The following is a 17,154-nucleotide window of genomic DNA, read 5'->3' as shown; positions in this document are numbered from 1 at the left end:
GACGATCCTCTGCGGCTGCCAGTGGAGCAGGGCCTGTTACATCAGGGTCCCGTGGTGATGGAGGATCCCTCCCCCTTTGGTCTTACGGCCTGGCTATTGAGCGGCAGCGTCTGAGAAAGAAGGGCTTCTCAGACAAGGTCATCGCCACTATGCTGAGAGCGAGGAAGCGCTCTACTTCTACTGCTTACGCCAGGGTTTGGCGTATCTTTGCAGCGTGGTGTGAAGCAGGCTCACTTTCTCCCTTCACTGCTCCAATTTCTTCAGTGTTGGCGTTCCTGCAAGAAGGTCTGGAGAAAGGCCTGTCGCTCAGTTCCCTTAAAGTCCAGGTAGCGGCTCTTGCTTGCTTCAGGGGCCGCCTGAAGGGTGTTTCCCTGGCTTCGCAGCCAGATGTGGTGCGCTTTCTCAAGGGAGTTAATCACCTGCGCCCTCCTCTGCACTCAGTGGTGCCTGCGTGGAATCTCAGCCTGGTGCTAAGAGCATTGCAGAAGCCGCCTTTTGAACCCTTGTCGAGGGCATCTCTGAAAGACCTGACGTTGAAAGCAGTCTTTTTGGTGGCTATCACTTCAGCCAGAAGAGTTTCCGAGCTCCAGGCACTCTCATGTCGAGAGCCTTTTCTGCAGTTCACTGAGGCAGGAGTGACTATTCGCACAGTGCCTTCCTTCCTGCCCAAGATTGTTTCTCGCTTCCATGTGAATCAGCAGCTCTGTCTCCCTTCCTTTCGTAGGGCGGACTACCCAGAGGAATACTATGCTCTCAAATATCTGGATGTGAGACGAGTCATCATCAGATACTTGGAAGTGACCAATGATTTCCGGAAATCGGATCATCTGTTTGTCCTGTTTGCAGGTCCTCGTAAGGGTCTGCAGGCTGCTAAGCCTACAGTGGCAAGATGGGTCAAGGAAGCCATTGCAGCGGCTTATGTGGCCGCGGGGAAGGTGCCGCCTATCCAGCTGAAGGCTCACTCCACTAGAGCTCAGGCGGCCTCGATGGCAGAGGCCGGGTCCATCTCCTTGGAAGAGATTTGCAAGGCGGCAACTTGGGCTTCGGCCCATACCTTCTCCAGGCATTACCGCTTGACTGTGGCTGCTCGGGCGGAGGCCCGGTTTGGAGCGTCAGTGTTGCGGTCAGGGATTTCAATGTCCCGCCCTGGGTGAGTACTGCTTCGGTACATCCCACCAGTCTATGGATTGATCAGCATGATGATATGGAAGGTAAAATTATGTATCATACCTGATAATTTTCTTTCCATTAATCCTAGCTGATCAATCCATAGTCCCTCCCAGATATCTGTATTGGTTATATTCTGGTTGCATTTCAGGTTCAAGTTTAGTCTTCAGTTCCTGTTCAGGAGGACTTCGTGTTCAAGTTTTTCAATGGATTCTTCAAGAGTTGAGACGAATTTGTGTTACAGTGAGCTGCTGCATTCCTCTCCCCTCCGTTTTACGGGGCTGGATTGAGACTTAAATTCTGCCGGCGCTCCCTCCCACTTCGTGCGGCAGTAGGGCAGCTTTGTACCCCTCCCGCTTCGGCGGTGTTAGGGTCAGTCAGCTCCTCCCGCGGTTGCGGTTGCAGGATAAGCCAGATCCCCCCGCATCGGCGGGTGTGGTGTCCCTCCCCCGCTCCGCGGGGATGAGCTGGACGGATTCCCCTCCCCCACTTGTGTGGGGATGAGCTGGGTTAATTCCCCTCCCCCGTTTCGGCGGTGGTGAGCTGGGCAGAGTGTCCCTTTGTGGGTGTAATTCTCTAAGTGCTGAGTCCTGCGGATGGAGCTTGGATATCGACATACTGAGGAGTTTCCGGCAGCACATGACCACATATAGGGAGGCAAAAGGATTGCTCTCTATCTCCACCTGCTGGTAGATGGACACAACCCACCAGTCTATGGATTGATCAGCTATGATTAATGGAAAGAAAATTATCAGGTATGATACATAATTTTACCTTCATCAGCATTGCCACATGGGAATTGCTAGTTCGGTTTGGTATAAGAAGCCCTAAATTTGTTTTTCTTTTTCAAATGAGATGTATTCTTCTGCTCATTTCCCATTAGAGTGTCTCGGGAAGCCCTGGAGGAAGGTTCAGCTGCCCTTTTCTGTTATCTATGTGGCAAAGGGAAAGTCTCGTCCAGAACTGTCTGCCCGCTACCTTGTCAGGCATCTCTTTACTGAAGATGTCCTAGTGAAAAGTAATGTTTACGGCAATGTGGAGCGTGGTATGTCTCCACTGGATTCCAACAAGATTAATGCAATGAGAGGTATGTTCCTCCCTTCTAATGCAGTGAATACTTGTGTAGAAAGCATGACAGCAAAGGTTCAGAAGGGTAATCTAACTTTTCAGTATGATGGTAAAGGTAAAAAAAAAAAAATCTCCTTAGTAAAACAGAAAAAAATTCTCTTTTCCATTTCATAGCTTCTCACTATTCCAGAACCTGTGGGATAGTTGTGTTCATCAACCAGCAGGTAGAAATAAGAGTACTGAAAACTGAGCCGAGATATATCTCTTGGCATTCAGTCCAGCTCCTCAGTATTTTCTATCTCTAGCAGTTGGTCAGCTGGGCCCCAGTTGAGCTTTGTGGGTGTCTTGAGTCATATCTGGAGATCATCAGATCCCTGTCTGTTGTGCCCTGTGAATTTACTTCTTCCCTCTATTCACCTCTCCCCTGTTTCCTGTGGAGCTCCATAGCAACCTTAAAGATTTAATTAAATTAAAATGAAAAGGAGAAGGAAAGAGGTTTAATGGAGAGCATAAGACAAGACTATCGGGCCTGAGCCTTTCTCATCTGTGGTAAGTCTAATGGAGACTGTGAGCTGGGGGGGGGGGGGAGGAGCAGGCGGCAGCAGTAAGCCAACTGAAGTGTGACTTGGAACCACTTGGAGGGCTACAGGTTCTACTTGGTACAAGGGAGGGATCCTGACTCACCACTTGGGACTGTGTTTGTGCCTGTTGGGGTGAATGGCGAATCCTGTGGAGGCAGTTAAGCATTTTTTTTCACTGTGGGACCTACCGGCCAGCATCAGGGCATTGCAGTGTGTGCAAGCCGGTAATCCCACAGGATGTGGTGGAAACAGTCAGCGGCGGCACGTCTTCGGATTTGGTGCAAGCTTCTAAATAAGCTGGGAACTTTGGGCGTTCCAGCAGGGCCAGTGCACAGTTTGATGCAAGAGAGCAAAGGAACAGGCACCATTTTGTCAGGGCCATCTGACAGTGAGGAACAGCCTCTGTCTGATCATGTGTGGAGCACAGCCGCCATATTGAGCGTTCAGCTGCATCAGGATCAATGTTTTCTCCAGAGTACCTGGGCAAGGCTCTGACACCAGGCCTATTTACCGAATCAGGGACAGTCAAAGTTGCTGCAAGGTGCTTCAGTTTCTTGCCCCACTGCCACTCCTGCTTCTAAGAGATCTCTTTTAGACCTCCAGTAGTGGATAGATGTTCATCTCTGCTTTTCCCTCCTCTGATGTGGCCTCTGTCTATTCAGAGGAGCCATCTGTGAAGGAGTCATTAGAGGAGGGAGAGCTTCATCCTGAGGAATGGGGATGAACTGAAAGTACTGAGGCTGTTTCATAAAGAGGAGCTTGGTACTCTGATTTCTGAGGCATTGGTGATGCTTTCCTTTTGAGGAGCCTTCTGCTTCAGCATCAAGAGTTTCATCTTTGGTGATTTATGAATGGGTTTAGAGGTCCTTCTAAGGCTTTGTGATGCATCCAGACATTCAAGACCTGATTACAGCAGAATGATTCTCACCAGATGTGAGGCCGAGTGTGTGGAAAGAGCCATGGCTTACCTGTTGGTTCCGGAGGAGAAAGAAAAATTGTAGCTTCCTAGGGTGGACTCCCTTGTTAGGGTAGTGACTAAGAAGACCACCTTGCCGTTGGAAGGGGGCAAGACCCTAAAATGACCTATAGGATAAGAAAGCTTGCTGAAACAAGACTTTTGAAGTGGCCCTTTTGAGCCTTCAAGCAACACTGTGCAGCTCATTCATGGCTAGAGCACGCATGAAGTGGCAGCAGCAGCAGCAAGTCAGGTGGGGAGCTCATTACAAGTTCCATTTGGCACAAGACACCTGGATGGAACAGGAGTCTCAGTGGTTGATAAATCACTTGGAGCTCAGGGCAGTGTGAAATACCTTATGCAACTTTGCTCCCTTTCTTGCAGGGACCCCGTTCCAAGTTTTCTCCGATAATGCAGTGGCTTATATCAACAAGCATGGCAGGACCTGCAGCCATCCAGTGACAGTGGAGGCATTCTCCCTTATGAGCTGGGCAACAGGAAATCTTCTCTGCTTGCCGTTGGCTCATATTGCTGAGTCCTTGAACGTAGAGGTGAACTTTCTCAGCAGGCACTCCTTGGTCGAAGAATGATCTGACTAGACATAGCTGTCTCATTTTGAGTAGTGTTTTCTTCCATAGGTGGTTAATATGGGAAACGAAAGTGAGTGAAGAGTTGAGCAAGACCCCTAGTACTCTGGTTTCAGATTCTACTGTAAAGATTTGACCATTGGTCAAGGATATTGATGATGGGACCACGGAACTTCCTGATTTCAGAACCATAGGACCTTGGTTTTTTTGCACATTCAATTTCTGTTTATTGGTCAGGGCTCAGGTGCTGACAGCATTCATACCATTTGCTACAGACTGAGTTGGGTCTATGTTTGATGCTGTCACTGGTAAGAGAAGCAGTATGTCATCCGCATAGGATAATAGTAGTTCATTAAGTCTCAGGTGTATTGAGGCAAGGGATGACATAAAGAGATTGAACAGGATAGGAGACCAGAAGTTGGAAAGTTGATTTGAAAGGAATTTGCTGAACCATTTGAACACAGTCCCTGTTATTCCTATCTGATCCAGGCGTTCGAGTAGCAATGTATGGTCAACCGCATTGAACGCCGCTGATATAGCAAATTGGACAATTACTTGGTCGCGTTTGCATAGATGTTGTTTGACATATGTAGTAGAACTAGCAGCAATGTTTCCGTACTATGTGACGATCTGAAGCCAAATTGTGACCAGTGTAAAACAGAAAATGTTTCCAGATATAAACTGATGTTTACTAATGTAGGCTTCTAATACTTTAGTAAAAAGAGGTATGCTTGCCACTGGACGGTAGTTTGCAGGCGATGTTACATCTAGCCCCAGGTCCCTTCAGTAGTGGAGTGAGAACAATTTGGCCCATCTCAGGAGGAAGAGAGCCAGTTTTTAACAGCTCACTGAGATTATCGAGTAGCAAGTTTACTGCTTCCATAGGGATGGATTTATTCTGTACACATTGTTGAAAGAGGTCCACACGTTTGCTCATCAGGTTAGTGTTAGGTTAGCAAATTGTTTAAGGTTGTTTTGTTTATTCTGAGTTTCTCCTTACTGCTTGTCTATGTAAATACTGAAGAGTTGGTCTGTGTCGTCCTGCACCGCCTACTCGAAATCGTAGGCCAAGGAATACCTCGTCCAGAGTTCCACTTGCCTAAGTGCAAGCCGATTTCAATCCCAGCACCGCTTGTCAAAAATTCAAGCCAAATTCAGTCCAGAGTTCCACTTGCCTAAGTGCAAGCCGATTTCAATCTCAGCTCCGCTTGCCAAGGGTGCAAGCCAAATTCAGTCCCCAGCTCCGCTTGCCGAGGGTGCAAGCCAAATTCAGTCCCCAGCTCCGCTTGCCGAGGGTGCAAGCCAAATTCAGTCCCCAGCTCCGCTTGCCGAGGGTGCAAGCCGAATTCAGTCCCCAGCTCCGCTTGCCGAGGGTGCAAGCCAAATTCAGTCCCCAGCTCCGCTTGCCAAGGGTGCAAGCCAAATTCAGTCCCCAGCTCCGCTTGCCGAGGGTGCAAGCCAAATTCAGTCCCCAGCTCCGCTTGCCGAGGGTGCAAGCCAAATTCAGTCCCCAGCTCCGCTTGCCGAGGGTGCAAGCCAAATTCAGTCCCCAGCTCCGCTTGCCGAGGGTGCAAGCCGAATTCAGTCCCCAGCTCCGCTTGCCGAGGGTGCAAGCCAAATTCAGTCCCCAGCTCCGCTTGCCGAGGGTGCAAGCCAAATTCAGTCCCCAGCTCCGCTTGCCGAGGGTGCAAGCCGAATTCAGTCCCCAGCTCCGCTTGCCGAGGGTGCAAGCCGAATTCAGTCCCCAGCTCCGCTTGCCGAGGGTGCAAGCCGAATTCAGTCCCCAGCTCCGCTTGCCGAGGGTGCAAGCCGAATTCAGTCCCCAGCTCCGCTTGCCGAGGGTGCAAGCCGAATTCAGTCCCCAGCTCCGCTTGCCGAGGGTGCAAGCCAAATTCAACCCCGGAAGAGGTTTCTGTCCCTCTACCAGAGTCCTGTCTCACTGCCCCTTTCCTCTGAGTGAGAAAGATAAAATCCAAAAGTTCCTCTGAAGCTCCTAGTCTTTTGTTAGCCCTCAAAAATTCCTCATATAATTCATCCATGCAAGTCTCATGCAAATGAGTCCATTCTCTTCCAACTCTCAGGTGTTCAGCTTTAAACCTCTTCCCCCTCCCAGGAGTCATTTGACTATTTCCACAGGGTTAGCCCTGCCCTTGCCACATCCCATGTAGTCTCCTCTACATGACTACAACCACCCCATGAAAGGTTCCAGGACTTCCCCTAAATGAAATAGTGGGGACTAGACCCAAGTGGTCTTACAGTAAGCACCTGAAAGTACCATCTTTTCTCGGGGAGACCTCTTTCCCGGTGTCAGGACATACACCCCGTTACAGTCTGGTTGCCAAGAGAGATGTCTCTGCTCACTTTTCAGTTCTCTGTCTCCACCTGCTGGTCGATGGACACAAGTATCACACAAGTTCTAGAATAGTGGGAAAGGCTAATGGGAAAAGTATTTATCAGGGAAGATCTAATTTCTTCTTAAATTGAGATTGACCTGCAGCACACATGGCTAAAGGTCCCATTTCCAATTAGTTTGCTGTTAGAAATGAAATCTTCTACATTGGCCCTAGAGTGCTTTTGTATTTATAATAAATGTTGCGTTTATAAAACCACACACAGCTCTTCTTTTAAAAAAAACATCTTCAAATAAACTGTTGTAACTATAAAAATATATATCCATACAACTAATAGTGATGGTGGTGGGTACATCATAAGAGGCATAAAATTATCCAATAAGAACGTAAGAATAACCATACTGGGTCAGACCGGTGGTCCATCTAGCCCAGTATTCTAACAGTGGCCAATCCAATTCAGAAACCCAATTAGTAGCACCATTCCATGCTACCAATCCCATGGCAAGCAGTTGTTTCCCTCATGTCCACCTCAATAACAGATTGTGGACTTTTCCTCCAGGAACTTGTCCAAACCCAGATATGCTATCTGCTGTTACCACATCCTCTGGCAGCGAGTTCCAGATCTTAACTCTTCTTAGAGTGAAAAAATATTTCCTCCTATTTGTTTTAGTCTGCTGTTGAAACAGACATGGAAAGCAACGGCTTGCCCTGGGATTTGTAGTATGGAGTGTTGCCACGATTTGGGTTTCTGCCAGGTGCTTGTGACCTGGCTTGGCCACTCTTTGTGGAAAACAGGATACTGGGTTAGATGGACCATTGGTCTGACCCAGATTGGCTACTCTTATGTTCTTATGTTTTAAAAAGTATTTCCGTGTAATTTCTTTGAGTGTCCCCTGGTCTTTTCACTTTCTGAAAGAGTAAAAAAATCTTTTCACTTTTACCCGTTCTATATCATTCAGGATTTTGTATACCTCAATCATATCCCCCTCAGCTGTTTCTTTTCCAAGCTGAAGAGCCCTAACCTCTTTAGCCTTTCCTCATATGGGAGTTCCATCTCCTTTATCATTTTGGTCGCTCTTCTTTGAATCTTTTCTAATTCTGCTATATCAATTTTGAGATGCGGTGACCAGAATTGAAAGCAACACTCAAGGTGAGGTAGCACATGGAGCGATACAGAGGCATTATAATAATCTTGGGCTTATTTTGCATTACTTTCCTAATAATTCTTAGCATTCTGTTTGCTTTTTTTGGCCACTGCCGCACACTGGTTTCAGAAGATTTCAGTATATCTTCTACAATGACACCTAGATCTTTTTCTCGAGTGCTGACTCCTATGGTGAACCATAGCATCAGATAACTATGATTCGGATTATTCTTCCCAGTGTTTATCACTTTGCATTTGTCCATATTAAATTTCGTCTGCCGTTTGGATGCCCAGCTTTCTAAGTTTCCTAAGGTCTTCCTACTTTTTTTCACAATCCGCTTATGTTTTGACAATTTAATCATCTCACTCGTTCCGTTTTCTCCAGATCATTTATAAATACGTTAAATAACACCGATCCCAGTACAGATCCCTGCAGCAGTCCATCCTCCTCCATTGAGAAAAATGGCCATTTAACCCTACTCTCTGTTTTCTGTCAAACCAATTCCTAATTCACAGGAGGACATTACCTCCTATCCCTTTTCTTTTTAATTTTCTCAGGAGTCTCTAATGGGGAACTTTGTCAAAAGCTTTCTGAAAATCCAGATAACGCTACATCAACCGGCTCACCTTTATCTACGTGTTTGTTTATGCCTTCAAAGAAATGAAACAGATTGGTGAGACAAGACTTCCCTTGGCTGAACCCACGCTGACTCTGTCTCATTAAACCATGTTTTTCTACGTTCTGTAATTTTATTCTTATAATAGTTTCCACTATTTTGCCTGGCACTGATGTCAGGCTTACCGGTCTATAATTTTCTGGATCACCCCTAGAGATGCTGTTGCAGGACCTGATGCATGAAAACCTACGACCGAGTCTGAATTAACGTGATTCTGCAAAGAAGAGTTGGCTAAGATTCCTGAAAAGCGATATGAAAGACTGATTATCAAATTATAAGAAGCATTTGGTTGCAATTATCGCTGCTAAAGGTGGTGCAGCCAGTTATTAGGAGCAGTTGCTTTTTCACTTGGGTGATATTTATGTTGGATAACTTTTTTCTTAAATAAATTAAGTAATAGTTTAAAAAGCTGTGTTATGTGTTTATTCAGGTTACATTCTGTTTAAAGATCAGAAACCATTCAGTGTTCCCTTACTACATCAACCCTGGGCAACCCAAAGCTATGTACTCACCCATTAGTGTTTGCTGCATGCTCCAACTGTTGATGGAGAAAGCCAAGTTGCTCACCTGTCATGTGGGCTCTTCATAGATAGTAGGGAATGCACACACACTTTCCTATCCTCTCTCCCCACACTATAACAGCAGCTATATTGCACACTGAGGAGGGGGGACAGGACTCTGCACTTGAAGCTCCACACATGCTCAAGAGGGCCTCTGCAAAGCTGTTCATGGCTGTGTGAGCTGTCTGGATGATGTAACCCATTTAGTCTATTTGCATTCCGCTGCTGTCTACAGGAAACCTCCATTACAGGTAATCAACTTCACTTTTCTTTGGAAGAGGTAGAGGAGTGTGGTAGCCGTGTTAGTCCACTCTTAAGGTTATCAATAGAAATCAAACAAAATAAAACATGGAAAAGAAAATAAGATGATACCTTTTTTATTGGACATAACTTAATACATTTCTTGATTAGCTTTTGAAGGTTGCCCTTCTTCCTCAGATCGGAAATAAGCAAATGTGCTAGCTGACAGTGTATATAAGTGAAAACATTCAAGCATTACTATGACAGTCTGACAGGGTTGGGAGGATGGGGGTGGGTCGGAGGTATGCATGGGGACATCAAAGCATATCATTGATATTCTAACAGGATGGGTGTGGATAGGTGAGGGGTGGGGTGATCAACAGAGAAATACAGCTTTATGGTTTATAATGGGCTAGGAACCCCAGATCCTTGTTAAGTCCTTTCTGTTGGGTGTTAAAATATTCAATCATTCTGACTTCAAAGGTCTTACGTTCTTGTATGGTTTTAAAGTTACCTTTCAGGATTCTCACTGTGAAGTCACTGGTACAGTGTCCTGGTCCTGTAAAATGTTGACCAACAGGCGTGGGAACCCTACTGGCACCAGTATTGTTCATGTGATGTCTATGTAAATTGAATCTTGTCTTAAGCATCTGGCCTGTTTCTCCAATATAGCATCCTTCGTTACATTTTTTACACTGAATGATATATACCACATTGGAAGATGAGCAAGTGAAAGATCCCTTTATGTTGAATATCTTTCCTTTGTGGATGACTGTGGGGTCCTGTGAAATATTTTGGCATAGTTTGCAACTGGATAAATTACAGGGAAGTGTGCCCTTCTGTTCCTTTTCAGTCTGTGATGGAAGTTTACTTCTGATTAGCTTGTGTTTTAAATTGGGTGGCTGTCGGAAGGCCAGTACTGGTGGGGATGGGAATATCTCTTTCAGTAATTCATCCTCCTGGAGTATAGGTTGTAGATCTCTTATGATTCTCCTCAGTTTTTCCAGCTCTGGATTGTATGTCACTACAAGCGGGATTCTGTCTGTGGATTTTTTCTTTTTGTACTGTAGCAGATTCTCCCTGGGTGTTTTGAGGGAGGAGGCAATATTCTTGGAGATTATTTTGGGGTTGTAGCCTTTCTGTTTGAAGGATGCAGTCAGGCTTTTAAGGTGTCTGTCTCTGTCCCCTGGGTCAGAGCAGATACGGTGGTATCTTGTGGCTTGGCTGTAAATGATGGATCTTTTGTGTGTGAAGGATGGAAGCTGGAGTTGTGGAGGTAGCTGCATCTGTCTGTGGGTTTCTTGTATATAGATGTTTGTATACAGCCATCACTGATTGAAAGATTTGCTTATTCCTGCTACACAAGTTACACAAACTAAATATCAAAACAGAGCTCTTGGAATATCAAAAAGTCAGTTTCTGATATCCAAGTGAATAATGATGTGCTCTAAATATATTTTTTATTTTTTTTACGGAGGAAAAGCCTCAAATGCAGTGGGAATACTCCGTGGTTGATCTTTAGAACCTTAGGGAGACCCCTTAAATCATCACGGGCATAAAACCCTCCTGAATCTCAAAAGTTATGTTCCTAGAACCAAAATATTATTCTTAACGGTTCTAAATTATTCACTTCTCCGTGATACTTTGTACCATACTTTGTACTATCACTGTGATACTCTGTACCACACTTGTAAGCCACACTGAACCTGCTATCGAGCGGGAAAGAGCGGGGTATAAATGCTACAAATAAAAAATATATATAATAAAATAAATCTCTCCAATCTTGCAGTCGTGGGGCCGTGGAGGGTGTTACGCTTTGCATTTGAGGCTTTTCCTCCTTAAAAAATAAAAAATACATTTATAGCATATCATTATTCACTTGGATATCTTCTTAGAGTTTAGCACAAGTTACACAGCCTGTTTGCACCATTATCCTCTGTTTTATTAAACTAGTACTCTAATTAGAAACCTTGTAAATAATCATTTAGGTCCTAGGTTTATAAGTGATTTTTTTTCTGTATTGGATTAAGACATTCTAGGCCGCTGTTTAGAAACGGTAAGATATAAATGGGCAAAGTTACCAAAACTAAGATGTATTAAAACAGCTACGATCAGGAAAATTGATTCTACTCTTCAAATTTTTTTTTTCCGATCAAACTGTACCTGAACCAAGATGAAAGTGTAGAATTGATTATAAACTTCTGGTTTCTGTAGAGTTTTCTTTAATATGCTGTAGTGCTGTATAAGCACTAGAGGAACATTGTTTGCTTTGCAGGATCACCAAGAAAATCTGTTGATCTTTATAATTATAAGGACGGGAGGGTGGGGGGAGGGGGGGGTCTAGGGATAAAAGAAGAAAATGAGTTGAAGTATGCGGAAGGATCACAAGTGTCCGTGGTATCAGAAAGGCCATCTGTCGAACATTAAGTAACAGGTTTCATACAATGAGACAATGAATAGATGAAACTTAATGACTTTCAAAGGAGACAAGATATGTGATCGTATATAACATGTTTATTGAGAATTCAACATTTGTAGCATATATTGTGTTTTCAAATGTCATTGGTTCTTTGTTGTATTCTTTATACACTTCAATAAAAAAGATTTAAAATAAATAAACTTCTGGTTTCTGTTTTCAATCATTAGACTTTCTTCAAGACAACTATCCGTCGTTTGATCTGAATGAATCAGGATACGATTGGAAGGCATGTGTGGCAGCCATAAATGGCACAATCCGCAGCCTCAGGCATGACCTCAAGAAGTCAGGTGGAGCCCAGAGAAAATCTCTTCTAGCATGCAAACGATGTGAAAAAAGCCCTCCCCAGAGCCCGTCTTCTGTAAGGCCAGGCGGAGTGGATACCATCAGCTTGATGGACTGAAACAGATAAAAAGAATGGTAAAGCAGATAACTTCAAGCAGTTGTCTAACGCTTAATGTCCAGAGCTGAAGTTGTTTCGAGCAGGACCACAGCCATTGCAGGACGTCATGTGCTACAAGAAGATAGACTGTGGTTTATTTTACTAAAAACCCCCCCGCCCCCCACCATAATGTCTGTGTAGAGTGGTTGTTTCTCATACCTGCTCTCAAATCTTCTTTGTTTCTTTTTTTATTTTATTTTATTTTATGGATATCTCTAATCTTGCATCCACTTTTAAAACAGAGCAAAGGTTGTTGATTTTTGTTTCCTGCCTGTGTGACAGTTTTGGTTTTTCATCAGTCTGTTAATTAATACAGATAATATTGCTCAAATGTCAGATACATTTTCATTTTTGATGGGGAAGATTATTGATGCAGTGAGTTTTGTATTCAGAAACCACTTTATAAAGCAATGCAGTAGTTAGGTTGTTCAGAATATCAGTATCTTTTCTTCTTTGGTCCGTTGCCTGCAGTTTCCTCTCTATCCCAAAACACACGTGAAAGTGTAAATGAAAGTATTTCTGTTAGGGCGATGCCCCTCCTTTTTGTAACGTTTTCTTTGCTGGATCAATATGTGGACACTTCTGGATCTTATGATAACACCTGAAGAGAGCTGGGGCCATTAAGTTGGAGGAGACACGTTCAGAAGTTAATATCCCTTCAGGGAAAGTGAGAATAAAGCTCTGGGGTCCTGATGACTGTTTAGCTGCATCTTGTATAACTCAGAGGAACTGATGATACTTTTTGCTTTTCCCATTTTTCCTGGCCTCTGTCCCTCCCTACCCCGGGGCAACAGTTACGCTTTGGAACTCGTTGCCAGAGCAAGTATTAAAAGCAGTTAATGTAGCGGGGTTTGAAAAAGATTTGGACTAAGTGCTGGAGGAAAAAGCCCATAAACCATTATTAAGGTAAACCTGGGGAAAGCCTTCTTATTACTGGGATTTTATGTAGCTTGGAATTTTGCCACTTTTTGAGACTCTGCCAGGTATGTTTGACCTGTAAACAGGATACTGGGCTAGATGGATCCTTGGTTTCACCCAGTAGGATTTATGGTTTGAGTTGTAATATACGGCTGTTCAATCAGATCAGCACATAGAAAACAATAACAGTATGGCAATTATGTTCTTATAGTCTGTCCCTCCCGGGGTCTGTAGAGGAGTAGCCGAGTAGTTAAATCAGATTATTTTTAATGACTGTAACGTGACTTTGAAAGGTACATTTTTATTTAAACGTATGTCGAGCTGGAATTCTAACTCTGTCTGGCATCACTGTGAACTTTATGGAGACCCGACCTTATGGCTCATTTTTGGGCCAGTGTGGTAACTCTGTCACAGTGTTGTGCTGTGTCATGCAGAAGGTCCTTAGTTTGCTCCCTGGGTCACCTGAGGATGGCTTCAGAGGCAAAAGTCAAGCCTCTTGTTGGAGGGTGGGAGAGCTCTGGCCGTTGCTTGTGATACCTAGTGAACGAATATGAGGCCCTGGTCTAGATCCACCACTACAATGACCAAACTAAATATGTTTTGAGATGATGGGTGGGAGACGTAGAATTAGGGAACACTCAGCAAGTAGTTTGAATGAAGGCTCATGGTGTCTGATCCCAGGCCAAATTCCAGTTGAGCTGGATGTATAAAGAGGAAACGAAGGGGTGGGGGGGAGTCCAAAAAATCGTTCATTTGCTTTCTGTGAAGTGCTTTAAATAACTGCTCTGTATGAAAGCACAGCTGGATTGATGCACACTCTAAAGTCCATTGTATAGATTTGATTCCTAGTATATAGCTATTTGGTCAAAATTCAAACAAATCTTTTTCTATCCTTCTGAATTTCAAATATGTGTTTGTTAAAATGTTGTAGATACATAACATGTTAAAGGCTACACCGGACAAGTATTGTCTTTACCTGTCTGATATACCAAAACCTTCTGAAGATCTTGCAAATTAACAACTCAATTAGCTTTATTTCGGATGCCTTGTGAGCAACTTTAACAGTCTACAACAGGTTTTACCAATTGCACCAAAAATATGTTATGAGTGAGGGTAGAATTTATGATTTTGAATTGTACTTGAGGATGGTACAGATTTTGGGGTCCCCCCCCCCTTAATAAAAAATTGTCGCCAAGCTTTGACACTCTAGGTAGCAGTTTAGGGACAGATTTTAGTCAAGTGTATGCGAACTATAAAGTTGAAAGGAGTTTACCACCCCCTGCTATGCAGATAGTGGGATAATATTTAGTTTGTGAGAATTCAGTTAATTTTGATGATGGATCTCTTCAGAATCCCAGTTTACATTATCAGTCAATGTTCAGCAGTCAGCGGATTTTATTTTTCCAGCACTGTCGCTGGCTAAGTTAGACCTGGATATTCAATGTTCAACCATGTCCAGACACTAGCATTGAATACCCGGGTCTGACTGGACATGTTCCGGCCACCAGGACCGTAGTCAGCTGGGACCTGCATAAGATGTTTATGGGGGTTCAAGCAGAATATTGATCAGGACCCATATTATAAAATCTCTCCTCCCACCCTCCCATAGACCTGAACTTTCCTTGGTGGCCTAGTGGGACTTCTGGGCAGAAGTGATCCCCTAGTCATTCTTCCCAGGCGCAGCCTCTAACAGCGGTCTTATTGGGAGGGGGGGAATAGAGGGTGTTTCCAGAGGGCGCAGTGATCCAGGGGAGGCTGACGATTATTTGCAGCTTTTGTGTTTCCTGTCTACACCAGTGATTGTAGCACCAATCATGATAGCTTCAATGTTCAAATCTATTTTTCTGCTTTTATAATCTTTGTGGGAAGGGGTGGAAATAATAACTAAATTTGCTCAGATTGCTGTGGAAATTTTATGAAACAACATTTTTAGGATTTTTGGCTCAGCTGTCTTTTTTTGTATTGTTTAAAGCCTGTTTGTATTGGTTTCTGGAAAATATTAGACTTATGACCAGTAATCTGTGTGTTGGCTATTGGTCATTGTCTGTACCAATGTTCCCTCTAAGGTCTAACTGAAAATTTTTAGTTGCAAAGAAACACTTTTGCTCACATTATCCTGTGAGTGCTGTTCTTGTTATGCAATATAGTAATCAATTATTTGTAATAAGCTGAAATTTCATGCATTATTCAAAACTTTTGAAAATGTATGTATTGAAAATTTCAATGCCTTTTGGAGCTAGGTAGGTAGCACTTTGGATACCAGAACCACAAATTAAGAACAAAAATGTGCTGCTGAACAGGTAACCAGTATTAAAAAAAAAAAAACAAGCTAGGTGCAATGTGAGCAAACCTCTTACACCCAAATAAGTTTAACATTAGCATTTTTAAGCAGCTGCAGTGGTAATTTGCCTAAAGTTTTGTTCTCAATTAGGGATTCATTTCTAAATGAATAGAAAAATATTTAGCTTTAGATTTTCTCTTCAGGTGGCACTGGCCTCAAATAAGCAATATCTTTTTTTTTTTTTCAGTACCAGACAGATTGTCTTGTGAGGAGTGAGTTTTAAAACGGTCAGGCTTTCATGATCCATAGTGAGATGCTTCAGAGTCTGGGCTGGGGAGCCAGAGAGCAGGCAGGTTTCACATTCACACACTCCTGAGGTTTACAACTCTTGTCAGTCTCTTTGGGTGCGTATAGTGGCTGGAAACAGTAGAAAACAACCAGTTCTGCAGTTGACAAATCAGGATTTTGGGACAGTTAAATAATCTTGGTATCTCTCCCACCCCAGCAGTATAAACTTGCCTTTAGTTGTAGAAATTGGTGGCAGCCAGCCCCACTCTCTGCCTGCAGCCAGCCCGGAAGCCTTCCTTCTGCCGTGCACAGTCCCGCTGGAAACAGGAAGTTGTGGCAGTGAGGAGATTCCAGGGCCAGATGCAGTCAGCTTGTATGGACAGGAAAAGAAAACAAACCTACTAAGTATTCTGGACATATGCCTTCAAATAATTTTGAAATCAGACAAGCTAATTTAAAAGAAATACACAGCAAGACAACCAATGTAATCTAGTCAAAGAGGGTGTCTCCCTATAAAGCTTCTTAAGGCAAAATATAATTTTAGCTGCAGCATTCTGGAGCATCTGAAGTTTGGAAATCAACTGATCAGAAAGGGAACAATATAATCCATTACTGTAATCCAGGTGAGATAGAATAAGTGCTTGAACCAAAATAATAAAATGTTTCTCAGCAAAAAGAGCATATTACGAAGTTGTTGGTTTAAAGAAAACTGCATGAACTAATGTATTGAGGCTCTAAAGAAAGTGTCATATCTAAGTAAACTTCTGAAACCTTTGAAATTCGCTGTACTTTCAAATAAAGATTATCAGAAAAGGTTAAACTCCCTGGAGCAGTTTGTGCTCTGACAATCTATATTTGAAAGTAGAACATGGGGAAGTCTTGCTTTAGCTGCCCCCCCCCCCCCCCCCAAAAGCTCCCTACCTTGCTTCAGTGACCCTAGCCACATGGCACAACTCCCCATTGCTTGCGTCAGCTTTCCCATACCACCACCACTTCCTGTGTAAATTTGTGGAGGAGTGGCCTAGTGGTTAGGGTGGTGGACTTTGGTCCTGAGGAACAGAGTTCGATTCCCATTTCAGGCACAGGCAGCTCCTTGTGACTCTGGGCAAGTCACTTAACCCTCCATTCCATATCATCAAGCTGATCAATCCATAGACTGGTGGGTTGTGTCCATCTACCAGCAGGTGGAGATAGAGAGCAAACTTTTGCCTCCCTATAAGTACATAAGTACATAAGTAGTGCCATACTGGGAAAGACCAAAGGTCCATCTAGCCCAGCATCCTGTCACCGACAGTGGCCAATCCAGGTCAAGGGCACCTGGCACGCTCCCCAAACGTAAAAACATTCCAGACAAGTTATACCTAAAAATGAGGAATTTTTCCAGTCCATTTAATAGCGGTCTATGGACTTGTCCTTTAG

At 43.8% G+C, this 17,154-nt stretch overlaps 1 protein-coding gene across 1 annotated transcript in view; it reads left to right on the top strand.

Annotated features, from left to right (window-relative positions):
• Positions 1-16,373, top strand: part of BEND2 (BEN domain containing 2) — a 62,606-nt gene extending 46,233 nt beyond the window's left edge. Inside the window, exons 11-12 of the mRNA XM_030202295.1 lie at positions 2,051-2,254; positions 11,977-16,373. Of these exons, the coding sequence (XP_030058155.1) occupies positions 2,051-2,254; positions 11,977-12,209 (437 nt within the window). The 3' untranslated portion in view covers positions 12,210-16,373. The remainder of the gene's footprint in view (positions 1-2,050; positions 2,255-11,976) is intronic.
• The last annotated feature ends 781 nt before the right edge of the window (positions 16,374-17,154 follow it).

This window comes from Microcaecilia unicolor, chromosome 4 (genome assembly GCF_901765095.1).
Source record: "Microcaecilia unicolor chromosome 4, aMicUni1.1, whole genome shotgun sequence".
NCBI classification, from domain to species: domain Eukaryota; kingdom Metazoa; phylum Chordata; class Amphibia; order Gymnophiona; family Siphonopidae; genus Microcaecilia; species Microcaecilia unicolor.
Note: the sequence above shows the minus strand (reverse complement) of the source record. Positions and strands in the feature narration are given on the sequence as shown.